Source organism: Oryza brachyantha, chromosome 3, assembly GCF_000231095.2.
Source record: "Oryza brachyantha chromosome 3, ObraRS2, whole genome shotgun sequence".
Classification (NCBI taxonomy): domain Eukaryota; kingdom Viridiplantae; phylum Streptophyta; class Magnoliopsida; order Poales; family Poaceae; genus Oryza; species Oryza brachyantha.
This window is the reverse complement of record NC_023165.2, coordinates 2,494,417-2,520,319: the sequence shown is the minus strand read 5'-3', so window position 1 is coordinate 2,520,319 and position 25,903 is coordinate 2,494,417. Positions and strand designations below refer to the sequence as shown.

The following is a 25,903-nucleotide window of genomic DNA, read 5'->3' as shown; positions in this document are numbered from 1 at the left end:
CAGCCGACATCATCTGAGAGACTGAGACTGTCTTTCATGCACAGCTCGCCTCGTTTCGTTTGGCAGCCTGATGGATCTTTTCGCCTCTGAGATCTCCTCCAAACGAAAGGCTTAATTTCAGAATTAGCTCAGCCGCCGTCTTCCTGTCAGTTTTGTGTTGTACGGGTCACCAATTATATATTGGAGTATATTTGGTAGCTTGATGCTGATATAATTGCGTATGTAATGTAGTACTACTGTACTAGACGTGTTTTTCTCGTACGCCTCTAGTAGCCTTTAATTGACACTCTGTTCCATCGAGGAAAATGACTTGTCAGTTGTCACCGCACCAGCATGTGATGCACATCTCAAGATATATTCGAGTACTCCCTTCGTTCCTAAATAAACTAATTTTTTATTTTTTACCTATAACTTTTTTCACTTTTTATCTACAATTTTTGACTCTTCGTCTTATTAAAAAAAATTTGCGACTGATATTTTTGTTTTTATTAGATAATAATTATGAATAGTACTTTACGTGTGACTAATTTTTTTAATTTCCTGAAATTTTTTTTAAATAAGACGGATAGTCAAACGTTGGATACGGAAACCGAAGAATTGATTTTTTTTCAGAGGGAGTACTGGTTTATGATGCATGAAAAGATCTTCGGCAGGAGTAACAATTTCACATCTATTAACGACTGCCTTGGATTTACAGTTTAATTAATTTACACCCATCAATTAAGACCAGGTACCATAGCAGGCTATAAGACAGCTGTAAGCATATTTTAAAAAGATAAGAGGGAAGAGAAAAGAGAGGTGGACTACTAATTTATAATTTATAGTCAGCTGCACACGGACTCCAGGATAAAATGTATGTATGACATGTGGGACTATGTATTGATGTTTGGTAGGTAACTATTGTATAAATTGACTATTAGATTGATTATAGATGAATTGAATCTAGCAGTTGGCTAACTATTGAACTTGCTCTAACAAACTGAAGAAACAATGCTCGATCGCGGAGCTAGCTCTCGAGCTAATCAATAAGAAATGAAAAAAGAGAATGAATGCTCGATGATCAGACGATGCTCTATTAATTGCTCTTGACGTATGAAGCTAGCTTAGTAGTCAAACTGTTTGTAGGTGCTGTAGGTTTGGCCGAACGACCACCCCGCCGGCACAACGCCGTCGAAGACGATGGTCTGGCCGCCGGTGGAGGTGACCGTGAAGCTGAGAGCCTGGCCGGCCAATCCGGCGAGGCACTGCCAATTGGCGCCCCAGTTCCTCGACATCTGGATCCACCCCGTGCTGGACCCCTTCACCGACATGCTCGCTACCGACCCGCTCCCGGCCACGTTGGTCACCAGCACCAGCTCGAAGTAGTTGAACCCGTTGATGGTGAACCTCACGCCTGCACTCCTCCAGCACTTCACCCTGCAATTCATCACGACAGATGGTCAATTACTAAGGCCTCCTTTGATTCAAAGAAAATTCGTAGGAATTTTCGAGCATTTCATTTCTATAGAAATTTTTCCTATAAAGCCCTTTGAATCAAATGAACGAATCCTATGAAATTCCTATGGAATGTCTCTTCCCATGTAAGTTTTGGAGGAAATTTAATCATTTGAGTTTTTATCTCTCCTCAAATTTCTGTGTTTTCTTTTTGGTCCAATCAAACGGTCATTTCTATATTTTTTCTGTGTTTTGCAATCCTCTATTTTACACTTACATTTCTGTTAAAATCCTATATTTTTTTCATTTCTATGATTCAAAGGGGCCCTAAGATCACGAACAAATGTAACCAAAATTATTGTCATGTCGGTCAATGAGCTTACTGCTGGTAGAGGACGGGGATGATGCCGGCCTCGTAGATGCCGATCTGGAGCCAGGCGGGCTCGGCCATGTCGAAGTGAGGGCGGGGCGGGTTGCACCAGCCGCCGTTGTCGCTGGGGAGGTCCCAGTTGGGCGGGCAGAAGTTGGTGGCCGTCACGGTGACCGCCTTGCCGAGCCTGCACCAGTTGGGCGCCTTGGAGGAGTCGCAGATGATGAGGTAGCACTGCCCGCACGACGCGCCGCCGTTGAACAGCGCTGTGCTCAGCGCCGCGTTGTTGATGCCGTAGCCCTGGTCGTACAGGTTGCCGTACCCACACGCACCACCTGCACACGCACATGCACGCATGCACGACCCGGTTAATCCATAGACCATCATGGCAATGCATTGGCATCATGGCAACGACAGAAGCTGCAGTCTAGAGAGTAGACGACTTACCCATCGTGCCGGAGCCGTCGGCGCCGCCGTAGAACGTGGCGGTGCCCGGGAGCCAGTCCGACCTCGCCGGTGCAAAGCAGAGCGCGAGAACGGCCACCAGCTGCAGGAAAATGCTCCCCATGTCGCCCCCTAGCTAGCTCGATTCTGTGCAGTCGATGGAGAGAAGATTAACCTCGTTGCAAACTATGTAGCTACTAGCTAGATAGATATTGTTTTGCGATGAATAGTTTTGGAGGTGAGGATGTCTGCGGCAATGCTGGTGCTTATATAGCATGGTGATCCAGGAGGCCTGTGAACAGAACGGGCATGGATTGCATACCAAGCTTTAGCTAGGGAATGATTGTCGCATGCATTATTGAAACATGCGATCACTGTTCCAACGATCGCATGCACATGGCTCTGCAACGTCCAGAGATTGAATTACGCGTAATTATGATTGGTTTTGCTGGTCTAAGCTCTACTGCTTGGGGTGCAGCTAAAAGTTCAAAGCTGAACAGGTCGTTGTGCGCAGCAAGAACAGAAATGCTCTGATCATGCATGCACGCGAATGTTTCTGCTAGCCAGCATGTACGCTACGCAGGCTGTAGCTGAACTGAATGTTAGCCATACAATCATTCTTGCTACATGTCTCGTTTACTCTGTTTCGCTAACGAAATTATATTATCCTCCGTTTCTCTCTCAGAAAACCGAAAGAAATTATATCCATCAAACAAACTCAGTACTTTTGGCATCTTGAGTTCTAACGAGATTAGGGTATGTTTGGGGAGCTTTTTTCAGCTGCAGTTTTTTCAGAAACTGTTTCTGATAGAAGTTGTCACAAATGGTCCACGGATTCTGACAATCTACAGTTACAAATTCTAGAAAATGAACTAAAAAGTCAGAAGCTGGAGAAGCTGGGTTTCAGAGTTTTTTCAGATTCTCGAAACTGGCTACCAAACAGCTATTTCTCGAAATCTAAAAGATCTCCAAACAGGTCCTAAGTTTATCTCTAGGATTAAGCAAATTGGTTGCCTTTAAATGGAAAAACAGTTCTGAGTCCTACTTATTACACTACATCTTCAATTTCCCCTTGCAATAAAAAAATACTCTGAAGAAAATCACATCATATAATTCTAACAGAGCTCGGTGTTGTGGCCATGATCCTTCTCTGATGAGAAACCTATTGATACAGGGTTGATCCATACGATCGCTTAGCTGGAGATCAAACTACCCATTATCACGGTCAAAGTATGCCCACAGGAGTGCGGAAACTCCTCAACTTGCTTGTTGAACACAGCTTTGTGATACAGATACATATGACCCTGCTATGGTAATTAAGCTTCTGGTAGTGCATGATCATCTCATTTATGTGTTTTTTTTCTTTCTACACTGGACTATGATGCAATGGTTTTATTCTTCATTTATGTGTTCCTTCGTATATTCTGGACACTAAAACTGTAAGATGAAAAGCTGTACTTTAACATAGAGAGCATATTTTTCTCAAAGATAAAAAAGTTGCTTATCTCGGGCAGGTAATATTTTCCGTTGCAACACACGGGCAAATTACTAGTCAATTTTGACTAATGATAATATAATGAATTCCTCAATCAGAAATATTTCACACAAAAGAAGCGTCTGCTCATTTATTGGCTACCTAAATTCGCTCCCATGGAATTCTTAATTAGTACCGGATATTTCAAAGTCCTTATAATTAGACAAGTGAGCAGTTGTAATGGAAAGGAAGTAGAGTTTTTCGCTTCTTAATTATTTGTCCTTTTCAGTACTGTCTAACTGCAGGCTCAACTCCCTTGATTCCTTTGCAGCCCCAATTACTCTTTTTCTCTTCCAACCAATGGCGAGCTACACATTGAAATAGTCAAATAATTTGCATTATCTTGTTCAGTGCTTGAGGTCAACCAACAAAAACCGTATGATTAAAATAGTAAAGCACTACATTGCTTTATGAATCGCTTGTTCTGATGAGTTCTATTATAAATAGCATACTTTTTGAGCATAAATTCTACACATACTCATAAATAAAATACTGGTTAGATGAAGCCAATCTGTGGTCAATTTGTGGAGCAAAGCATTTAGCGAGAATATTGGCCTGATTCCTTCTTTTTCTTTTTTTAAAGTTTTCTGACTAGGAGACGGGGCAGCTCCTGGTGTGGTTTCCTTGAAGAGCAATTTTACCATACTTAAGTAGGTACTAAGAGATACCATTATTTTAAGTAGGTACTAAGAGATACCATTGTTTTCTATACAAAATTTGATACCTCTTGGTATCTTAAGTACAAGATATCAAATTGGTACCAAATTTTATATAGAAAAAAATGGTATCTCATGGTACCTCCGTAAGGATAAGAAAAAAACTCTTCTTTGAAACTATTTGTAATTGCTGTTTTTACCCTTCTCAATATAATACCAGCTCCTAGCTGGCTTCGGTTCAAAAAATAAATAAAATACTGGTTGGTCGATCGACACTAACAATAATTTTATACCTTGCTTCTTCGAACACAGAACAGACCGTTTTGTTAGTTCTGGGCATTCGATTCACATCTGAATCCGCCATTGCAATCATAAGTTGAGCAACATAGCACGATACTAATGATTTTTTGGCGAGATCAATAATAAATTAATCAATTAATTGATACTGTAATACATAGTCATGTACTACCTCCATTTTTATTTATACGACGTTGGATCTAACGGTCTGTGATTTTCTTATACTACATGGGTAATAAAACACGTTGGATCTACCTCCATCTATTACTTTGGATGTAACGGTTGTGATTTTTCTTATACTGCACGGGTATTATGTGTAGTAGAAATTTTATAAGGTTAAAATTAGAACTTAAATATATAATATTGTAATAAATTTATGCGTCATATATCATATTAAAATAGATGAATTGGTAGAGATACCTTACCGAAGTTTCAAATAAAATATTTAATAAATTTATAAAAATCCATATTTAGATTTAAATTTTACTACACAGCACCCATGGTAGTAGAAGCACCGTAACGGTTCCTTGTAGAAATGATGTTGTCTTTAATGGCTTCAAATCTAACTCATTTGTATAGGTGATTTTTTAAAGTAACGTACCTGGACATGTCAATGGTCGTTGTTGCTTAAGGTGAAAGAATGGTGCAAGGTGGTGGAAGCAAGAGTCAAGGAGTTCTTTGAGAAGTCCAGGTGGAATGAGAGAAGAAGATTGGAGGTTTAATGTTAAGTATGTCCTGTGTTTAACGAAGTAGTTGTATGGTTGTTCGCGGTGGTGTGGTTGAGTCCATATGCTCTTGGAAGTCTCTTTTATGTGTGTTAAACATGTAAGGTATCGAGTCTATACGCTTTTGTGTTATGTTAGCTGCATCCTGCATACCTCCGGTTTGAAAGCAGACGCCGGATTTTAATCTATTTTCTAAAAGAATAAACGTTTACGCTGGGATATCTGTTTTTGCATACAAACTCGTGATGAAGGAATTTCTAGCATGTCCCAGTACATTTCATGATGTACGGAAAAACTGATGGAATGGGATCTTCAGTAGCAATTTCACATCAGGTAACAATGATTGCCTTGGATTGCAAATTCAGTTACACCAGTCAATTAGCAATTGAACAATCAAATGAATGATCCCAACAAGCAATGCTCGGTCGTTGATCTCTGCAGCTTACAAAAGAAACGAAGTACGAATGCTCGATCGATCAGATAATCAGATTTCAGACGACAATCGATCTTGATGTTCTTGGCGTACGTCTGAACCTATAGTAGCTTAGTAGTCGAACTGTTTGTATGTGCTGTAGGTTTGGCCGAACGACCACCCCGCCGGCACGACGCTGTCGAAGACGATGGTCTGGCCGCCGGTGGAGGTGACCGTGAAGCTGAGAGCCTGGCCGGCTAACCCGGCGAGGCACTGCCAATTGGCGCCCCAGTTCCTCGACATCTGGATCCACCCCGTGCTGGACCCCTTCACCGACATGCTCGCTACCGACCCGCTTCCGGCCACGTTGGTCACCAGCACCAGCTCGAAGTAGTTGAACCCGTTGATAGTGAACCTCACGCCTCCACTCTTCCAGCACTTCACCCTGCGATTCATCACGACGACAGATGTCAATGGCTAAGTTCATCATACGAACAAATGTAACCAAAATTAGGGACCGTCTCCGGTGAATTTAATCCACACAGCGGATCTATTTTTATCGAACGGCTGTGATTAAATTATTTTACTAACAATTAGGTGTAGTAGAAATTTGAAGGGGGTAATATTGTCTTTTTTTATTGTGATCTTTATTGCCAAAAAATAAAATTACAAATTACTACTAATCAATTAATTAAGAAAATACCAAAATACTCTATCAAATCAATGGATGAGATTAGTTCTACCGGTGTAGTATAATACATTTTTAAGTTATTGTCAGGTCGGTCAATGTACTTACTGGTAGTATAATACCCTTTTAAGTTATTGTCAGGTCGGTTAATGTGCTTACTGTTGGTAGAGGATGGGAACAATGCCGGCTTGGTAGATGCCGATGTTCTCCCAGGCGGGCTGGGACATGTCGAAGTGAGGGCGGGGAGGGTTGCACCAGCCGCCTTTGTCGCTGGGGAGGTCCCAGTTGGGCGGGCAGAAGTTGGTGGCCGTCACGGTGACCGCCTTGCCGAGCCTGCACCAGTCGGGCGCCTTGGAGTAGTCGCAGATGATGAGGTAGCACTGCCCGCACGACGCGCCGCCGTTGAACAGCGCCGTGCTCAGCGCCGCGTTGTTGATGCCGTAGCCCTGGTCGTACAGGTTGCCGTACCCACACGCGCCACCTGCACATGCACATCCGGTTAGCCGCATGCCCATCATTTCGCTTTTACTTATGTTTATATACAAAATTTAAATTATTAACCCTAAATTTAGATTTGATTTTAAAGTTTGTCATCGTACTTTATTTTTTAGCCTTTGTTTTCGTTAAGAATACATAAATAAAAGTTTTATTCATAAATTACTTTTTATAAGAAAAAACCAAATGATCACCCTTCCCTGCAAGCAAAAATGCGTTGGAACATTCAGTGGGATATTCAGACTGCGTATTGCAGAAACGCATGCATGGTTTGACAAAACAATGCTAGAGGCGGACGTACCCATCGTGCCGGAGCCGTCGGCGCCGCCGTAGAACGTGGCGGTGCCCGGGAGCCAGTCCGACCTCGCCGGTGCAAAGCAGAGCGCGAGAACGGCCACCAGCTGCAGGAAAATGCTCCCCATATTCCCCTAGCTACGTACTCCCTTTCTTGGCCCTGTGCAGCTAGATGTTGTTGCTGTGATGAATGGAATTGGAGGTGAGGGATGTCTGCATCAATGGTGGTGCTTATATAGGATGATCTGGGACGCTTGCAGAGGCATGGATTACATCAAGTTCAAGGGAATGATTGTCGTATGCATTATTGAAACCTGCGATCACTGTTCCAAACTTCCAATGATCGAATGCACATGGCTCTACAACGTCCAGAGATTGACTTACGCGTAATGATGATTGTTGTGCTGGTCTAAGCTCTACTGTTTTAGTTCCTCCATAAATTAAAAAAAAGTTATTGGTCGTATGCTAGATTGCTAGCATTCTTCCAGTTGAGTAGTTAAAAGTGAACAGAATATCTCTGCTAGCCAGCAGGCAAGCTATGGAAGAACTGAATGTTAGCCAGACAATGATACAGTGTTTCTAACTACATCTCTTGTTCAGGGTTTATTTGACAGAGCTCCAAATTTGAGATAAGGCTAGGAGAAGATAGTTCGACCCTTCTAATGTATTTTCTGAAGCGGATTCAGAAGCTTCTGGTTTGGCTCCAACTCTACCAGACACAATATTTGTCTATTTGATTACCAGTTAGAGTCTTGTTAGACATACCCTTATATATAGTTACTTAGTTTGGCTAACGAAATTATATTTTTGTTGTTAGCTCTGATCATTTGAGCCACAGTTAATAAGCTAAAGAGAAAAATAAATAAAATAGACAAAAGCAATTCATGAATATCTTTTCTCTTCGAACCACCGGCGAGCTACACATCGAAATGGTCAAATAATTTGCATTATCTTGTTGAGTGTTTGAGGTCAACCAACAAGAACGGTATGATCAAAACTTTAAAATAATTCATTTCTATATGAATTTCTTGTGCCGATGAGTTCCAGTGAAATTAGTAATCAAACAGCATACGCTCTTAGCACAAATTCTTCACAAATACACAAGCACTGGTTGGTCGATCGACACTGGCAATAATTTTATACCTTGCTTCTTTCAACACATAACTAATAACCGTTTTGTTCATTATAGGCATTCTATTCACATCTGCACCTGCCATTGCAATCATAAATTGCACAATATTAATCAATTAATTAATAGTAGATAACCATGTACGTCGTTTATTATCAAGTTTTAACTGAAGTTGTTACTCTAGCGAGAACCTGCAACGGCAAACCGTATGTTCTCAGCAGAGTTATAATATAGTTTTTTTTTCAGATAGATGTGCATAACAGATATTCCCTTCTATTATTTAAGTTATTATTTTTTTCATATGGAAGTTGCGCACATATTCCTGGAATAGAATAATCAACTTCAAGCATTATCGACTTTGGCACCTCTTCATCAGTTTGTTTTGTGCAAGTTTTTAAACCGAGTAGCTTAGGTCCAGCGAATTATGAAAATGCACGTTCAAAATAAATTAAAAGAGTCTCAAATGAATTAGCGTAGCAGATGGATTTACCGGTTTAAGTGTTTTTACCATAAGGTTAAGGTTTTTGTACATAAGCTTGAAATTGACCGGAGGAACTGATGAGTGGCGTACCCAGGACTTTTAAGTATGGTCGGTCCAAGTTACATAATGTTTTTAAACAGTGCAAATATAACATGCACTACAATAAAAAAAATATAGAATTGATCCAAATGCCAGTGGTTGTAACGGTATTGCCATTATAACAGAGGATAGAGAGCTTTAGTCGGGGCAAATATAGGAGTGGACAGAAAGCTCGTGGCTCGCTCGACTCGTGATAAACTCGGCTCGGCTCGACTCGGCTCATTTCATTTTTCTAACGAGCCGAGCTAGCATTTTAGCTCGTTAGAGATAACGAGCCAGCTCGAGCTAGCTCGTGAGCTGCTCGTGTGCTTAACAAGCTAGACCAAAGACACGCAATTCATCGGCGTTTATTGATTCCACCCGGAATGCATGTGTTCAATACTTCATAAGTTCATCATGTGATATGTTGGTTCAAACTTTAATATTTAGATACAATTTTATATGATTTTTATGTTTAAACTAAAATTTGCTTGTATAATCTATTGAAAAATTATTTAAATTCATTTTTAATACATGACTCATGAGCCTAACGAGCCAGCTCGAGCTCTGTAACGAGCCGAGCTAGATTTTTAGCTCGTTACGATAACGAGCCGAACCGAGCCGTTATCCAGGCCTAGGCAAATACAAAGAGAAATCAAACACTTGCACGTGGGCTCCATGTTATTTTTTTATTTCTTTTGTTGATTGTCATGCCGCGTACATGCCATATAGGATAAACAACCATCAAAGCGTCACGTAGACACCACGATGGATAAAACCGTCCTCTAAACCACCAGTGAGATAAATTGAGCCAGTTTCGACCGTTGAGGGAACATGCATGTCTGATTTTATAGTTGAGTGAGCAAAATCAAACTTGTATAATATTATCTCCGTTTCAGGTTATAAGATTTTCTGGCTTTACCTAGATTTATCCTTGTCTTAATGTATATATTTTATATATGTGTTTAGATTCATTAGCACACATATAAATCTAGACAAGAATAGAAAGTCTTGTAACGTGGGAATAGTTAAGACTTAAGAGTGCAAGAACAATATACATGCTGCTGCTGGATTAGCTAGCCCATATAACACATCACATGCAAAGACATGGGCCATGTACTCCGGCCCAGCACAGGAAGCTAACTCCCCTCACGTTGACAGGCCTTTTGTCCGGCCCACCACGACAGCCGGGCCGGGCGGGGGGGGGGGAGGCTGTGCCTTTGCGGGCCGTGGCTTGGCGCTCGCCTGCCACCGTTGGATCTACCTCTCGCGGATATCGGCCGTCCAATCGAACCCGAGGAGGCACAGCCGCACAGAGCAAGGTCCCTAGTGTGTTTCTCTCTCAGAACTCAGAAGCTGGGCAAAATTTGAGAATCGCGCGGTAAACTGCTGACAGCCAGATAGCCCAAAAGCACTGGACAGTTAAATATATTATTCCGTGCTACATTTCTTCAGACTAGTCAACTACTGTACTAACAGCATGATTGCATTTCTTCAGATTTATATTTGCTGTTGGGTACTGGGTAGGCATGTTTAGCTGTCAATCACGACTCAAGACACGCGGAGTTCAAATAATTAATTAATATATATGAGGAATTAATTCAAGATGTACATGCATGTACAAGTTAATCCAAAAAGAATTAATTATAAGTAGTAACAGATCTCCCGACTTAAGGTCATTGTGCAAACGAATTGACACGTGTGCGTCTAATAGCTGAATTGCTGGTTGCTGGTGAAGGTCATGCCGAAGGTCCACCAGCTGGGCACGACGTTGTAGGCGTAGAGCGTCTGGCCGCCGGTGGAGGTGACGGCGAAGGAGAGCGGCTGGCCGACGAGCCCCGAGTTGCACTGCCAGTTCGCGCCCCAGTTCCGGTTCAGCGTGATCCACCCCGTGCTTCCCCCCTTCACCGACACCGACCTCACCGACCCGCTCCCCGCCACGTTCGACACCAGCACCAGCTCGAAGAAGTTGAACCCTCCCACCGTGAACCTGATCCCTCCCTGCCTCCAGCACTTCACCCTACACACGACAATTACCAAGTTAAACGTGTCCAGATTAACGTATATGTTAACTAACAGAAATTTTACTGTCCTTAGTTAAGTGTTCGAGTGTACCAAAACTTTATCTCCAATATCAAATAACTGGATGTTTACGTAAAAAAGAGGAATTTTACCAAGAGAAATTACATTAACTACTAAACTTTTAGTATAACTTTTTTTACCTTTGAATACTTAGTGTCTGGATATACCAAATTTTTATAATAGAAAATATGGTACGTATCAAGGATGTTAAAAAATACTTATAAAATTCTGACATCTCCCGATAATTTCTTGATGATCGACATGAAATGCAATTCAGTCGTGCTTGATAAGATATCGGGAGATACTTTTTTTATTTTCTGTATGTGTAACTTAACTTAGCACATAAAATTTTGTTATCTCTGTATACTTTTTTAAAGACCATAAAATTTCTCTTCTTAAAAAATCCTTGAGAGCAAAGGGTGCGTGTGTGCATTCACAAGGCTAGATGTGTAATTGTGTACGGGAGCATTTGCAATTATACCGTGTTTCAGAAAAAATGGTGACGGTCAAACTGCATATTTACAAAATGAAAAATAATTTATAAATAAAATTTTTATATACATATTTTTAGCGATCTAAAAGGTTGAAAAATAAATTCGATGAAAAAACCTTAAAATCAACTGAAAAAATTTAAATTTTAGTTTATAAGCAGAAACGAAAAAAACGAGAGTAAAAGTATTATTACTAATGTAGTAATAATGGGCTTACTGCTGGTAGAGGACGGGGATGATGCCGGCCTTGTAGATGCCGATCTGGAGCCAGGCGGGCTCGGCCATGTCGAAGTGAGGGCGTGGCGGGTTGCACCAGCCGCCGTTGTTGTTGGGGAGCGCCCAGTTGGGCGGGCACAGGTTGGTGGCCGTGACGGTCACCGCGGCGCCCGCCCTGCACCACTGCGGCGTCGCGGCGCCGTCGCACATGATCAGGTAGCACTGCCCGCACGACCACCCGTCGTTGAACAGCACCGAGCTCAGCGCCGCCGTGTTCGTCCCGTACCCCGCCGCGTACAGGTTCCCGTACCCGCACGCGCCACCTGCACAACACAGCTAGCCAGCCTCCGTGAGAAACGCTTGCAAACGCAACGCACAGATGGTGGATTTGTGTCGGAAGCTCTGTGACGTACGTACCCATCGTGCCGGAGGCGTCGGCGCCGCCGTAGAACGTCGCCGTCCCTTTGTTCCAGTCGGCCTGTGCCGGCGCGAAGCCGGCTGCTGCTAGCACCGCGATGAACAACGACGTGGCGAAGACGATCGCCGTGTCCATCTCCGTTGAGACGAGACGGGCAGAGAACGCAACTCAAGAGGGTTACAGTAAAGTTGGAGGTGAACAGGCAAAGAGGTTCTGAAATTCTGATGGTTTTGCAGCGAACGTGGAGGTGCTTATATAAGAGCAGGGAATGAGAATTATGGTCAGATCAGAGCAGAGAATTACAGAGAACATGCCGCCGATATCTCAGTGACTACTGACTAGTGCAAGCTAGGCTCACATGCATGCATGCAAGCAAATGGATGCTGAAACCTGGAGGCAGAAAGAACTGCGCGTTCAATTAGGTGGTCGAAACGTCTGCAAGCTGGGCGTGCAGCATCAGGCATCATCAGCACGGCTTAGCATTTTCTCCTGATAAGCATGACCTAGAAAAACTATACATTTCATGCATGTACCTTGCATGTTCAGTAATCCGTACTTGCCGGAACAAAATGGATCTACTCAGATATTAGTTCGATAATTTATGGAGAAAACTATAATTTGGAATGAACTGTGCTGTCTGTGCATGGTTTATCAGCATCTCTGTGGAATTAGCAAATTCTTGGAAGAAAAGAAACTCTGAAGTCTGAACCACATGAGGCCATGAGAGGGCCAGCACTGTCAGCACATGGAAGATGGCTAGGAGATGGATAAACAACTGATCAGCTTCTTAACTCAGGGCGTACGTAGATGCTTAATCATTTGGAAATCCGACTAAAAAGAGTGAGCAGATAATTTAGCACCGTACGGCGTTGAAATTGATCACATTTTTAATAAGGAAAAACGCTGTCATCAAGCTGTGTAGCATTTGTCTCCCTTCCAATTAGATTATCAGTGCGTACGAAAAATGATATTATTTTTTTTGTAAAGAAGCATCATATGCTACGATGCCACTGCAAGAACTAGTTGTGTACTTGTGTCGACATGGTCCCGTCCATGTTCATACGATTCATCATTGATCGATATCCGAATGACTGCCAGTTCTTAGTGCTAGCTGCTGGTCTTGATGTAAATGTCAGGAGGAAGGGTTAATTACAAAGGGATTTTTTTTTGAATGATATTGGATACGAGTTCAAAGGAAGTCTGCATTTTGCTTTGGATACTGGCCTGCCAGTGCACGGAATAAACTAGTTTCTGGCGTCTAAATAAATAAGATCACACTTTTGCTACTGATTAAATATTTGATTTTTTTCTTCTGTCAAATACACGCATGGGGGCTGGAGGGAGAGGACGTGTATAAGATTTTTAACTTGTAAGCATGTCTTCAGATTATCATCCAATGACAGTGATTGGATTTGATTGATGAAATTAAAATTTTCAAACATTTGATCACTAGGTGAACCCAAGTTATAATTAGAAGATCTTTACAGGAAGCAATCATCTCACTACACCAAAGGAGTCGGTAAAATTATGCATTCACAAGTAGAACTTGATCAGAAATAATCGGTACTAGTTGCATTTGAGGCCTTCACCGACCGGGAATCGATTGATCAATTAGAGCAAGCGGAACCACATAACCCATGAAACTCCCATGCAATTTCATTTTCCGGTGGAAACAAATGTACACCAAGAATTCCATTTTTTAACATTATCTACGTACATAACGAATGACAATCGATCAGTCACCAACCTCGAGCAGCAAATCTCGTAATGAGCAATTTTACAGTCCAACAAAAAATAACAAAAAGTACCTCGAGCTCGTTTGATCTAATAACGCACATCTATACTCAGCTAGATCCAATGGTAAGAAATAATTTGGTATCTCGAGGTATCAATACCTCGAGATACTTTTTGTTAGACGGGAGCAAATCTCATAATACAATGTGCTCCATAAACTAGTTCAGTCGTCTCTCCATGCGCTCCTTGCATGTCCATTGTTATTCGACAATCACTAGGTTTGCTTATTCAATCAACAGCCTTATTACACTGGATCTGCATCTAGTTATTAGCTTTGGTGTCTGCGATCAGTAGGAGAACTGGAGGTTGGAGGCGAACGACTGGCCGAACTTCCACCACGACGGCACGATGTCCTGGAAGACGACGGTCTGGCCGCCGGTGGAGGTGACGCCGAAGGTGAGCGCCTGGCCGACGAACCCGGCGAGCGACTGCCAGTTCGCCCCCCAGTTCCTGTTCATGGGCATCCTGTTGGTGTTCGTCCCCTTCACCCACACCGACTGGATCGACCCGCTGCCGGCCACGTTCGTGATCAGCACCAGCTCGAAGTAGTTGAACCCTCCCATGGTGAACCTCACCCCTCCCTGCTTCACGCACGGCACCCTACGTACGTACGTGCACAAAGAATCATAGAAAGATTGTTGTGGTGATGATTAGAGAATAGTTAATGGCATTGGTTGACTTAATTATCATGGCGAAGTAGTACGTCAAACCGTCCAGATGTTTTTTTTTTAACCTTTGGTAGAGCACCGGCACGATGCCGGCCTTGAAGATGCCGATCTGGAGCCAGGCCGGCTCGGCCATGTCGAAGTGCGTGCGGGGCGGGTTGCACCAGCCGCCGTCGTTGCTGGAGAGGGCGTAGTTGGGCGGGCACAGGTTGGTGCCCGTGATGGTCACCGTCTTCCCCTGCAGGCACCACTGCGGCTCCGCCTGGTAGTCGCACGCGATCTGGTAGCACTGCCCGCACGACGCGCCGTCGCTGAACAGCGCCGAGCTCAGCGCCGCCGTGTTCGTCCCGTACCCCGACCAGTACAGGTTCCCGTACCCACACGCCCCACCTGCATGCATTCATGGTCACCTGCGCGCGCTAGTGTCGTGCGAGGACGGAGAGTATGCGAACCGTACCCATCGTCCCGGAGGCGTCGCTGCCGCCGTAGAACGTGGCCGTGCCCTTCGACCACCCCGCCGTCGCCGGAGCAAAGAGCGACGCCGCCGCAGCGGCGACGACGGCGAGCAACAGAATGCTCGGTGCCTTCTTGCACATCACCATGGATTTCGCGGGTGCACTAGCTCTAGTCAAGCTGCTGTGAATCTGTGATGTACTTAGTGATGACAGTGGTAACTAGCTAGTGAACAGCTGAGGCTGATCTTAAATAGGAGCGGCGAAGCGGGAGCACCGGCATGGAATTTTTGCTGCTCCTCAGGGCCTGCGGTGCAGCGCGAATGGCGCACAAGTACACTGCACAGTCAGCTCAGGTCCAATTAATGGCGTCAGATCAGCGATCTCCTTCTTTCGCCGTAGCTTCTTCTTCCTCTTCCTCCATGGACACTAACATGCAAACAAGCAGAAGATTCTCACCTCTCCATCAGATCGATCTGCGCCTACGCGTCTTCTATTCGATCCGCGAGAAGATCATCACGCTGCCACTTCTGCATGTTCTCTGCTTCATGCTCATCGAAGGGGGGAATGATTAGCTGGGACTGTTCATGTTTTTTTTTAAACGGTGATCTCGAATTGTTTACCTGACGAAGTTGACACTTGACACGCCATGCAAGAGAACGAATCCGGGGATTTGGTGTGGTGAGAGATGAGGCAACGCATTGCAATGCGGGCGCAGGAAGAATCCAAGTGCGCTGTCACACGGATGTGGCGAGAAGATGGCAAATTATCAACTCACCGCCGGGACTCGCGAAGTCGCCGGCAGCGTTCACATCAGCCCCTGTGAATCATCTCCGTTCTTCCGATCTCACACGTGGCTGCACCAAAAAAAAAAAGGACGACAGGAGCATTGTTCATTTGTTCTTCACCATGGGTGAAGACTCTCGTCAGCCTCGATGGGGGTTAGGCCCATATATGGGCCGGTAGGTGGCAATCCCCCATTAAATTATTGGGCCTTATGTTAGTCGCAACTCGTAAGGACTCATGGCCCAACTGAACGGGCTGCATCTATTATCCCCGTTCCATGTTACTCCCTCCGTTTTTTAATTAACGTATTTGACTTTGGATCTACATTTAATCATTTATTTTATTAAAAAAAATAATTATTATAAATTATTTTGTTACGACTTAATTTATTATTAAAATAACTTTAAACATAATTTATAATTTTGCATATTTGCACAAGAATTTTAAATAAGATGAGTATTCAAATATAGATACAAATGCTCATAACTCTACACATATATAAAAAATAAGTATTGACATACGAATCAAGATAAAATCAAAACATCTTACACAATATGAAACAGATGAGGTACTCAGCTAGCTTTGGTTAAACAAGCTATAGCCCAGTTAAGCAGGATTGTTCATTCATTAACTTGCTGAAAAAAGAGAGCCCTGAGGTCAAAAAAAGGCTAATAGGGCTCCATTCAAATGCCATTTAGAAATTAGGGTTGGCTCAAATGCTCCTCTTAGACGGAGGCAACACGCTACAATGTTATCTAACCATTTTAAATTCATCTCGAATGTAAAAACTTGTTTTAATGTTTTAAGAGCTTGCCCCTTTTAATTTAAAGTTGATTATAAATTGTAATGCCTTATCAATGATAAGAAGTAACTTGTTTGTCAAGTTATTACATGTGTCGTGAAAGCTTTATGATTGGGAATAAATTACAATGAAACCCTCAAAAATCAACTCCAAGTTTAGAATTCAAATACTGACAATGATCTAAAGTTGATTTTAGACTTCTTTTATCGTGGTTTATTTTTCATTTGTTGTTTAGATGGTTAAGAAAGTGTATATAAAAGTTTTATCTATAAATTATTATTTAATTATTAATTAGTTATTTTGTTTATGCTTATATAGACAAAACATGGGGGCCATAAGAGCATGTCCAACCGTCTATCCAAATTTGTTCCAAATTTGTTCCTCCATATATCTATTTCAACGATCACCCAAAAAAGATTTATCTTCTATATCTGGTTGTACTCCAGTAAATTATTTATATTACATCCTTTATATGGCAACCAACTATATTTTATTAATACATATTAAAACACATTCTCCCTTAAGCATATATTATTTAAAAAATAGTCTTGCATCCTCACTTAGAGCAAGGAGAAAACAAACACTCTCTATTGATGGCTAAAAATGAAGGAGGTGTTCAAGAAAGGGTTGACTCCGGTGCATTTTATTGATAGTATAATTTAATCCATACCGTTGATCTATTTTTATCGTACGACTGTGATTAAATTATACTACCAATAATATTAGGTGTAGTAAAATTTGAAGGAATAATATCGTCCTTTTTATTATGATATTTATTAAAGAAACAAAATTACAAAATACTACTAATCAAATAATTAATAAAGTATAATAATATTCTTTTTCTACTAGTACTATAATACTACCAGTAAAATATATCGGAGAGTTGCCGAAAACGGTTAGACCATACTTTTTACCTTTACTAACTATTTTATAGATAAATAAAGTACGAGATGGATGGACCGTTCAACTGGCTATAAGGCAATACAGTGAAAAGCACAAAGGCACTGCGTCCAGTTAATTTACAGAACCACTGGCCATTTCATTTTCATTGAGATCATCATCAGGTCAAACAGTAAACTCGCATGTGGTTTGCGGCGCGCCTTCCAATGAGCGCCATTTCAGCATTACACGGATCAATCAGTGCGTGCACGTACCCTTGCCTCGTGTTCAAGCAAAAGTCGTTCACGACCGGATCACCAAGTTTTCTTCTTCCCAGCAATCATCGTAAAAGCGGTTAGGCATGGCGGGCAATCGATCAGGCCGACCGGCCAGACGAACACCATGAACCCGCCTCAGCCATGCAAACCACAGTAACGTCCCCCTAGCTAGAATACATTTTTTCCCCAATCAGAATGATGCTAAATAAGCTGGTCTTTTTTAACAAGTTTTCCAAATGCAAAAATGAACGGATCGGAAATGGCGGCCGCTCGCCGTGTGGCCAGCGCGCGGCGGCGGCGGCGGCTCATGCGCCGCCGCGCGCTAGCTACTAGCTAGTAGAACTGCGTGCCGCTGGTGAAGGTCTGGCCGAACTGCCAGTCGGACGGCGCGACCTCGTCGAAGGTAAGCGTGGTGCCGTAGGTGTCGGTGACCATGAAGGAGATGGCCTGGCCGTTGAGGTAGTTGTTGGACTGCCAGTTGGCGCCCCAGTTCCTGGACATGGTGACCCACCCCGTCTTGCTGCCCTTGATCTGCACCGACTTGATCGACCCCGCCCCGCCCACGTTGGTGATGAGCACCAGCTCGAAGTAGCTGTTGCCGTTGATGGTGAACCGCACCCCTCCTTTCCTCGAGCACGACACCCTGCACACACACACACACGTCAGTACGTGATCACCACGACACCACTTGCATTTGTGCGCCTGCGGCCGGAGCTAGCTAGCGTTCGTGGCTGTACGTACGTACCTCTGGAATGTGACCGGGACGATGCCGCCTTGGTAGACGCCGATCTGCTCCCAGGCGGGCTGAGCCATGTCGAAGTGCTGGCGCGGCGGGTTGCACCAGCCGCCGTTGTCGCTCGGCTTCGAGTAGTCCGCGGGGCAGAGGTTGGTCGCCGTGATGGTCACCGACGTGCCCTCCTTGCACCATTTCGAGTTTTCCTTCTCGCACTTGATCTGGTAGCACTGCCCGCATGCCGCGCCGTCGTTGAACAGCTCCGAGCTCAGCGCCGCCGTGTTCGTCCCGTACCCCGTCGAGTACAGGTTGCCGTACCCGCACGCGCCGCCTGTCGTTCGCAACACAAACACAGCACAACACGTGCATACGCCATTGTCAGCACCACACCAGCGTAGCGTAGCTAGTATCTACCAATCTACCATTGGTGTGTGAGAGAACTGAGAACCGAGGCCGGCGAGCTAGTTACCCATCGTGCCGGAGGCGTCGCTCCCGCCGTAGAACGTGGCCGTGCCACTGCCCGAATCCGCCCCGGCCGCCGCGGCGAGGCACGCCGCGACGGCGACGACCAACTGGAAGCAGGAGGCACTGCGCGCCATGTCACTCGAAATCAGTAACAATGGCTTCGAGACGCTTGACTTGATCAGGCGGGCGGCGCGGCTAGCGGAGGAGGCGAGCGAGAGCGATCTGAGCACAGAGCACTGAGGAGGAGAGGGGACGGTGTCACCCGCGGCGGTGCTTAAATAGGAACCGCGGCGGCCACGAGATCGCCGCGGGGCGCGCCTCCCGAGGCGGACTCACATGCCGATGCATGTTGCACCCGGACGCTGCCCCACCGTGCCGCCTTAAATGCCACGATTCCGAGAGCTCCATTTTTGTTTTCCTTTCCAAAAACTCTCTCAGCATTTCGAAAGGGGGAGATTCTTCCGATCTGCAAACCCGGCCGACTCTGCCATTTTTCGCCGTTTTTCTATCCCATCGGTCTCTGGCCACTCCCTGCCACCAGAAGCAGAAGAAGCAATCCGGCAAGTGGCCGGTACACTGTCTCACGTACACTACTGCTCACCACGACGTGGCCGGTCTTATGATACGGGCCACTAAACAATCATTTGGGGAGCTAGTAGTGGCGACGATAAATTAGACGAAGTCACGAAGCATATGGATGATTAGTGGGATGGAGCTCGATCGGAGGTGAGGCGGGAGCGTCACGTGAGGTCACGAGACTCCAGTGCCTGGAGCACATGGGATTACGGCCGGGGAGGTCGCGTGATTACCTAGGGTCATTGGATCGAGAAGCGTCGGTAATCATGTTGCACCCCCTTGGATTTAGGCGGTTGACGCGCGTTAATCCAACCGCCGGTGGGCCCCATTAGACAAAGAGGCGATTGCCAAAAGGTATATCCCATCCGTGTCTAAATTCATATATATACTAATAAATCTAGACAATTATGTAAAATATATGCATTGATACGTGAATAAATCTACATAAATTCAGAAAATCTTATAATATATTGTAGGACGGGAGAGTATTTGTTAACAAAAAATAATTTGTGAATAAAATTTTTAAATATATATTATTAGCGATCTACGAGTCAATAGTAGAAAAATAAACTTTGATAAAAAAACTCTAAAATAAACTTCAAATTTAAGATTAAAAATTTAAATTTTGATTTATAAACATAAGCAGAAACAAAAAATTATAAAATTACCGCCACTGGTTAGTTGATGCCCATGCCATGACAGTTGATTCTCGGAATGCAGGTGGTCCCCAGTGGTAGGTATCAGTTAGGCCTAGAGACTGGCTAGGGAATTTAGCACTGCAAATAGGGGGGTTAATTTTTTTTGTTTCAGATGAGATGGGACTGGGAGTGGTAGAGCTCTTGCACTGCAGTGCCCAGCTTTGTTGTTTTTTGTCTGGTTGATGAGAATCTACGAAAAGAAACTATTGCTTGCTTGTAAGTCAACTGTCACCAAGGGCACCATTGGACTATTAGAGCAACTGGCTGTGGATGTAGTGATGTGCTGAACTTTTTTTAATTAATCTATAAGACCCAAGTTATCTATTGGTGTGCCCATGATAGATTATATGGTCAAACCTCTCGATTTGAATGGGGAGAAATGAAGTGGCAGAAATGCCTGACAAATTCACATTTCACCTGTTTCTTTCCTGGTTAAATGGCTTGCGTTACACTGTGAAGCTTTTGCTGAGGCTATGCTGTGTGTGGACATCAGCTAAATTACTACACAGTCCTGCATGATTGGCAAACTTATCTGTTTAGTTCAAGATTCTTTTTTTTTGGGGGGGGGGGGGGGGGCGGGGGCTACAAGATTTCAATTTTTTGGGCTACAGGTTTGTATACAACCTTTTCACATATTAGAGATGCCACAGAGCCATGCACGCACGCTAGCTCATGGTCGGCTATATGATAAGCACAATAACAAACTGGACAGTTGATACCTCACACTTGTCAGCTGCATATTGCTTCTAATTAATCATGGTTTCCATATAAGATTCTTGGATGCGGATGAAGCCACTTGGTCAAACCGGTATGTTAATATTTTACCCAATAACAGCATATGTTCGGGGTGATTAGCCAGGCCATGTGATTTATGGCAGCTTGATCTGCTGCTACCTCTGAGCCATAGAAACGGATCAAGTTCTTTCAATCACAGGGATGGGCCAGCCGCCGCCAGCCAGTGGGTTTTGGCGGTGGAAAACCAGGAATGACGATTTTTAGTTTGAAGATTTACGAACCGGCCTGGCCCTATCTCAGCTGCTTGACCAACATTATATGTCTAAACTATTGCGGTGCGATAATTGTGTGTGTGTTTTCTTTTTACAAAACATGGTATAATACAAGCACTCGTAACATGCGCACACTGACCCTCAATGTACAACCATACCTTGCGTGACATACCTAGCTTACCACTTGCGAAGATTGGAAAAGGTATATTTTTGGATTGACAAAATCACTACATACACTTTGTTGTCAACAAATACGTCTCTTACCACTGAACAAATATTGGGGTGTTGAAGCTGTGGCATATTGCATTACATACTTCCTTCATTTATAATATACGCATCCATTGCAACATGTCCATATAATTGACGGTGCATTGCAAGGTCCATAGAGAAAAGAAATTGATTTTTTAAGAAACTATCTATTTTTTTCTGGATTTTATATATGAAAGTGGTGGTTTTTGTGTGACGTGGATGAAGAAGATGATGAACAACTCTGCTTTTAAGTGTTAGAGATAACACTTTGACTTTTCAACATAACATCTAATTATAAAAATATGAGGAATATATAATTTTTGTCTTGTTTTGTGCGAACCTATCCCATAACACAAATATATTTTTTGCGAATGCCTACCATATATGTATATACATGCAAAAAATGAGGCAATTCTTTTTTCTATTTGATCATTCATATTATAGAAAATAATAATATGATTGATTTATTTACGTGTTTCATCATTGAAAATACATAAGAATGATTGACTTTTTCATATCTTACGATTTCTTAAACAAGACTGACAGCATCGAAAAGTCATATTAAGTCATACTATCATGGAATTAAGTGTTTGTTAAAGATGGCATATACTCATGCTAGCGTACGAGTATGATGATGTGTTTACATATGTGCACACCCCTTATTTTTGTTGGCAAAACTCCAGGGTGATTATTTAGCTTTTTCAATAAAGAAGTCAAACGACATATTTAGAAATAAAAAAATAAATTGTGAATAAAAATTTTATATACGTGTTTTTTATCTAAAAGTTGAGACTGAAAAATAAACAACTCCTCTGATTTAAGGTTAAAATTGAAATGTTTGGCTTATAAGCATAAACGAAAAGATGGGTACACTGTTCGAATGGATTGCACTCTAAAAAAAACTTGTTTTGATCATATTTATCATTGTGTCTTTAAATCATTCCAAGATGCGGTTTACCTTGCACTCCAAGAACTTATTTTGGTTATAGAACAAGAGCTTTTTTCCGAGGAGATGAGGTACCACGAGCTATCACTTTCACTTTTTTCAGGTACCAGAAGGTATCAAATTTTACATAGAAAAAAGTACTAGAAGATATTAAATTTTACATAGAAAAAAGTGGTACCTCTTAATACTTTCTTAATGATGGTAAAATTGCTCGTAGAACAAACTTACCTGGGACACAGTACCCACAAGTCAAATGCTGCCATGGTGAGTGTGTACGTGAGTAGTACATTGTACGGTGGACTTTAAGCTCGCGCTCTCGTGCTTGGTTAACAACATTACAAGATTGTTCCATGTGCTAATTAAGACGGCTCTCACTTTCACCGCCACTTCATTTGTTTTCTTCTTGATTTCTCGTGAACTTAATCAAAGCTTTCCGCAATCGTAATCGGCCATGGCGACCAGAGTTTTGGCCAGCAATCCTGACAAGAACTTCTCCCTGAGGAACTTGATCACCGCGTTGTTGCTCTGCTGGATGAAGCCGACGAGGTAGGCCGCCGTGATCAGCCAGATGCCTCGCCACCTCCTCTCCTCGGCGTACTTCTCCAGGGCCGCCGCGACGGCCTCGTACCCCGGGTCGTGCCCGGCGCCGACGAACGCGTCGCTCAGGCAGCGGGCGAGGACGACGCCGTCCTCGAGCGCCGCGCAGCCGCCCTGCCCGAGCTCGGGCGTCATCGGGTGGAAGGCGTCGCCGGCGACGCAGACGTTGCCCCTGCTGATGCTGCCACGGACGAGCGCGAGCGGCGACCGGAACCTCAGCGGCGAGGACACCACGTCGCTCATCTCGCTCCGCTCGATCACGTTCAGCGCCTCCGCCGGGATCTTCGCCGCCCGCAGCTTCGCCAGCACGTAGCCCCGCATCTTCGCCACGCTCTCCTCCGCGTCGCCGTCTGCACACACACACGCACACGACAGATCAATCAGCGAGTCCGCCATTGCTGCTCGGCGTCAAGATGACGTAGCTTGCATTAGCAATGGCGCGCACCATCTGGGGAGGGGTACCAGGTGTAGTTCCAGTACACGGAGGTGTCGGAGCAGGGCAGCACGCCGGAGCGGAAGCCCTGTCCGATGAACTGCATGATCTCCGGGCCGAAGCCGTGGCCGGCCGGGTACTCGGCGAGGCCCCTGGTGGCCGAGCGGCCGGAGATGATTGGCTTTGGCAGGCCAAGCCACTTCGCCACCACGGAGTTCACGCCGTCGCATCCTATCAGCACCTTCACATGCAAACACAACAACAATGCATTAGGCCATGGTTGCATGCAAGCCTCCAAGTGATGAAACATTAATTGGTCTGCATGAATCCAACTATTGTTTCACACACCTTTGCTCTTATGGTTGAGCCATCGGCCAAATGTAGGAGCTTGGCATTGCCTTCTTCCTCGATCGAGACGATCTTGGAAGAGAACCTAATGGTGCCCTCCGGCAGCTCGTTCTCCAGCGTCTCTAGTAGGAAGTTCCGCTTCACGCACCGAATCTCGTGCGGCCCACTGATGAAGTGGCGAGACCATGATTTCAGTTGTTTACTCGTAGAATTCTGTACAGAGAATTGAATTTGGGCTGTTCTAGCTATGACACTCAGGCCTCAGCTAGAGGTAGTTTGCAGACGTTTTTACCTTTTGCCTTGCATCTGTAGGCTCACTGTCGCGGCTGGCTTGCCCGTAGATGCAGAGAATGTCACCATCCTGTCAACAAGCACGGCGGCGTCACAAGTTCAGTCGAGTACACTACAGAGTCCTGCAACTTCTGTGGTCTATCAAATGATAAACTTATGATAACTTTTATGGTCCTTGAGAAATCAAGCTTTTATGTTAGAAAACAGGGTACGCCAAGTAATCTTCTCAAAGATGATAAAAGGGGTAAGCTTATACTCCCTCCCTCTGTCTTCATTTATTTGTCACCATTGACCATTACTATTTTAACTTTGACCATTAATAGCATTTAAACGATCATGTGATGATTTGTGAAAGTTATAATGTTATATATTTATACGTCATTCATCACTAATATAACATATCTTTCGATGTACATAATATTTTTTCAAAAAATATGAATGGTCAAAGTTATCAAATAAATAGTAACGGGTGTCAATTATTTCAAACCGGACTACGTTATACGTTGAAACAAAGGAAGTCTATAAGTTGAGAACTCAGAGGACACTGGTCTACACTCTGCACCAGGCTTGCAAAAGCCCAGTATTTATTAGGCCCACACTAAATGCATCGGAGTAGCCCAATCTAAGTAGTACGGAGGATTAGGAGACGGAAAAAAAATATGAGAAGTGTAGATATTATAAACAACTAACAAATTATATGGGCTTAAAATCAGATCCATATATATGGGCCTCAGTTTTTGTTAATGGGCCGGCATTATCATTTCGGCAGTATCTGCTAGTACTAGGTGTTGGGGATTTCACCATGGTCGACGGACTCCACTGTTCGTCCATTGGCTATCATCTGGATGAGATCTAGTAGAAGGGCCGAAGGGGGTTGATCGGTTGCTGCTCACCTCTCGTAGAGCAGATGGTGCTCCCTGATCTTGTCGCCGACGCCGAGGGCGTCGAGTGCGCGGAAGGCGTTCGTCCATGTCGTGAACGCGTACCCCGACGCCCGCAGCGTCGCCGACGACTCCAGCACCAAGCTCCTCACCCCTTTCCTGCGCACGAGCAGACACGCGGCGGACCATCAGCGCGCGCACAACGCAGTAGCTAGGCGCATATCATGGCTGCCGGCGACTTTTACCTGTGTAACCCGAGCGCCGTCGCGAGCCCGGCGAGGCCGGCGCCGGCGATGACGACGCCGGCGGCCTCGACGTCGTCTCCCTCCATCGCTCGCTCGCGGAGTGAAGACGGTCGAAGGCTGTGTGAAATGTCAGGGGTTTTTATGATGCGAGCTGTTTCTTATAGGAAGACGGTTTGAATTGGTATGGAGAAGACCGGATTCCGACGAGGCGGCGGATCACGGCGGCTTTCACTACATATGCAGTATGCTCTGACGTCACCACGGATGTCGGCCAGTACGAGGGTACGACTGCTACAGCCCAGCAGCAGTAGGCTCTATCGTTTCGTATATGTACCTGATTATAAATCAAATTTAAAATTTAATTTTAGATTTGATTTATTTTCTTGTTATAATTTGTTTTACATCTCCTGTTTTTAGCTATTATATATATATATATATCCATAAATCATTTTTGTTTGTAAAAACGTGATAATGCATGGGAGCCGTAGCGTAGTACTCGAATTTGTATAATGGTCAGGTGTCCATGGTAACGGG

General features: G+C 44.1%; 6 protein-coding genes across 6 annotated transcripts; all 6 read right to left on the bottom strand.

The window, feature by feature from the left end:
- Positions 1 to 995: 995 nt before the first annotated feature.
- LOC102713533 (expansin-A19-like) lies at positions 996 to 2,372 on the bottom strand. The gene is made up of 3 exons (XM_040521945.1): positions 2,252 to 2,372; positions 1,818 to 2,139; positions 996 to 1,416 (listed from the first exon to the last, which is right to left on the bottom strand). Exons 1-3 carry the CDS (start codon positions 2,370 to 2,372, stop codon positions 1,104 to 1,106), a joined length of 756 nt encoding a protein of 251 aa, XP_040377879.1. The 3' UTR covers positions 996 to 1,103.
- A 3,442-nt stretch (positions 2,373 to 5,814) lies between these two features.
- LOC102711328 (expansin-A19) lies at positions 5,815 to 7,490 on the bottom strand. Its single transcript, XM_006649362.2, has 3 exons — positions 7,357 to 7,490; positions 6,720 to 7,041; positions 5,815 to 6,317 (listed from the first exon to the last, which is right to left on the bottom strand). The coding sequence occupies exons 1-3, from the start codon at positions 7,475 to 7,477 to the stop codon at positions 6,005 to 6,007; spliced, it is 756 nt and encodes a 251-aa protein (XP_006649425.2). The 5' UTR covers positions 7,478 to 7,490; the 3' UTR covers positions 5,815 to 6,004.
- A 3,254-nt stretch (positions 7,491 to 10,744) lies between these two features.
- Positions 10,745 to 12,379, bottom strand: LOC102711049 (expansin-A25). Its single transcript, XM_006649361.2, has 3 exons — positions 12,244 to 12,379; positions 11,828 to 12,149; positions 10,745 to 11,057 (listed from the first exon to the last, which is right to left on the bottom strand). Exons 1-3 carry the CDS (start codon positions 12,377 to 12,379, stop codon positions 10,745 to 10,747), a joined length of 771 nt encoding a protein of 256 aa, XP_006649424.1.
- A 1,946-nt stretch (positions 12,380 to 14,325) lies between these two features.
- LOC102710766 (expansin-A15) lies at positions 14,326 to 15,305 on the bottom strand. Its single transcript, XM_006649360.1, has 3 exons — positions 15,161 to 15,305; positions 14,772 to 15,093; positions 14,326 to 14,638 (listed from the first exon to the last, which is right to left on the bottom strand). The coding sequence occupies exons 1-3, from the start codon at positions 15,303 to 15,305 to the stop codon at positions 14,326 to 14,328; spliced, it is 780 nt and encodes a 259-aa protein (XP_006649423.1).
- Positions 15,306 to 18,085: 2,780 nt separating this feature from the next.
- LOC102710475 (expansin-A12) lies at positions 18,086 to 19,282 on the bottom strand. The gene is made up of 3 exons (XM_006649359.3): positions 19,103 to 19,282; positions 18,646 to 18,964; positions 18,086 to 18,543 (listed from the first exon to the last, which is right to left on the bottom strand). The coding sequence occupies exons 1-3, from the start codon at positions 19,230 to 19,232 to the stop codon at positions 18,234 to 18,236; spliced, it is 759 nt and encodes a 252-aa protein (XP_006649422.2). The 5' UTR covers positions 19,233 to 19,282; the 3' UTR covers positions 18,086 to 18,233.
- A 3,257-nt stretch (positions 19,283 to 22,539) lies between these two features.
- LOC102710187 (monooxygenase 2-like) lies at positions 22,540 to 25,586 on the bottom strand. Its single transcript, XM_006649358.3, has 6 exons — positions 25,370 to 25,586; positions 25,137 to 25,283; positions 24,245 to 24,313; positions 23,953 to 24,118; positions 23,617 to 23,845; positions 22,540 to 23,521 (listed from the first exon to the last, which is right to left on the bottom strand). The coding sequence occupies exons 1-6, from the start codon at positions 25,453 to 25,455 to the stop codon at positions 22,998 to 23,000; spliced, it is 1,221 nt and encodes a 406-aa protein (XP_006649421.2). The 5' UTR covers positions 25,456 to 25,586; the 3' UTR covers positions 22,540 to 22,997.
- Positions 25,587 to 25,903: the final 317 nt, after the last annotated feature.

Coding starts and splice junctions, on each gene's coding strand:
- LOC102713533 (XM_040521945.1), bottom strand. CDS start 2,372: ATGGGGAGCATTTTCCTGCAGCTGGTGGCCGTTCTCGCGCTCTGCTTT. Junction 2,140..2,251: donor CGACGGCTCCGGCACGATGG/GTAAGTCGTCTA, acceptor GTGCGTGTGCAG/GTGGTGCGTGTGGGTACGGC. Junction 1,417..1,817: donor ATCCCCGTCCTCTACCAGCA/GTAAGCTCATTG, acceptor GATGAATTGCAG/GGTGAAGTGCTGGAGGAGTG.
- LOC102711328 (XM_006649362.2), bottom strand. CDS start 7,477: ATGGGGAGCATTTTCCTGCAGCTGGTGGCCGTTCTCGCGCTCTGCTTT. Junction 7,042..7,356: donor CGACGGCTCCGGCACGATGG/GTACGTCCGCCT, acceptor GTGCATGTGCAG/GTGGCGCGTGTGGGTACGGC. Junction 6,318..6,719: donor GTTCCCATCCTCTACCAACA/GTAAGCACATTA, acceptor GATGAATCGCAG/GGTGAAGTGCTGGAAGAGTG.
- LOC102711049 (XM_006649361.2), bottom strand. CDS start 12,379: ATGGACACGGCGATCGTCTTCGCCACGTCGTTGTTCATCGCGGTGCTA. Junction 12,150..12,243: donor CGACGCCTCCGGCACGATGG/GTACGTACGTCA, acceptor TGTGTTGTGCAG/GTGGCGCGTGCGGGTACGGG. Junction 11,058..11,827: donor ATCCCCGTCCTCTACCAGCA/GTAAGCCCATTA, acceptor TGTCGTGTGTAG/GGTGAAGTGCTGGAGGCAGG.
- LOC102710766 (XM_006649360.1), bottom strand. CDS start 15,305: ATGGTGATGTGCAAGAAGGCACCGAGCATTCTGTTGCTCGCCGTCGTC. Junction 15,094..15,160: donor CGACGCCTCCGGGACGATGG/GTACGGTTCGCA, acceptor GAATGCATGCAG/GTGGGGCGTGTGGGTACGGG. Junction 14,639..14,771: donor GTGCCGGTGCTCTACCAAAG/GTTAAAAAAAAA, acceptor GTACGTACGTAG/GGTGCCGTGCGTGAAGCAGG.
- LOC102710475 (XM_006649359.3), bottom strand. CDS start 19,232: ATGGCGCGCAGTGCCTCCTGCTTCCAGTTGGTCGTCGCCGTCGCGGCG. Junction 18,965..19,102: donor CGACGCCTCCGGCACGATGG/GTAACTAGCTCG, acceptor TGCGAACGACAG/GCGGCGCGTGCGGGTACGGC. Junction 18,544..18,645: donor GTCCCGGTCACATTCCAGAG/GTACGTACGTAC, acceptor GTGTGTGTGCAG/GGTGTCGTGCTCGAGGAAAG.
- LOC102710187 (XM_006649358.3), bottom strand. CDS start 25,455: ATGGAGGGAGACGACGTCGAGGCCGCCGGCGTCGTCATCGCCGGCGCC. Junction 24,314..25,136: donor CACCATCTGCTCTACGAGAG/GTGAGCAGCAAC, acceptor GCTTGTTGACAG/GATGGTGACATTCTCTGCAT. Junction 23,522..23,616: donor CTGGTACCCCTCCCCAGATG/GTGCGCGCCATT, acceptor GTGTGTGTGCAG/ACGGCGACGCGGAGGAGAGC.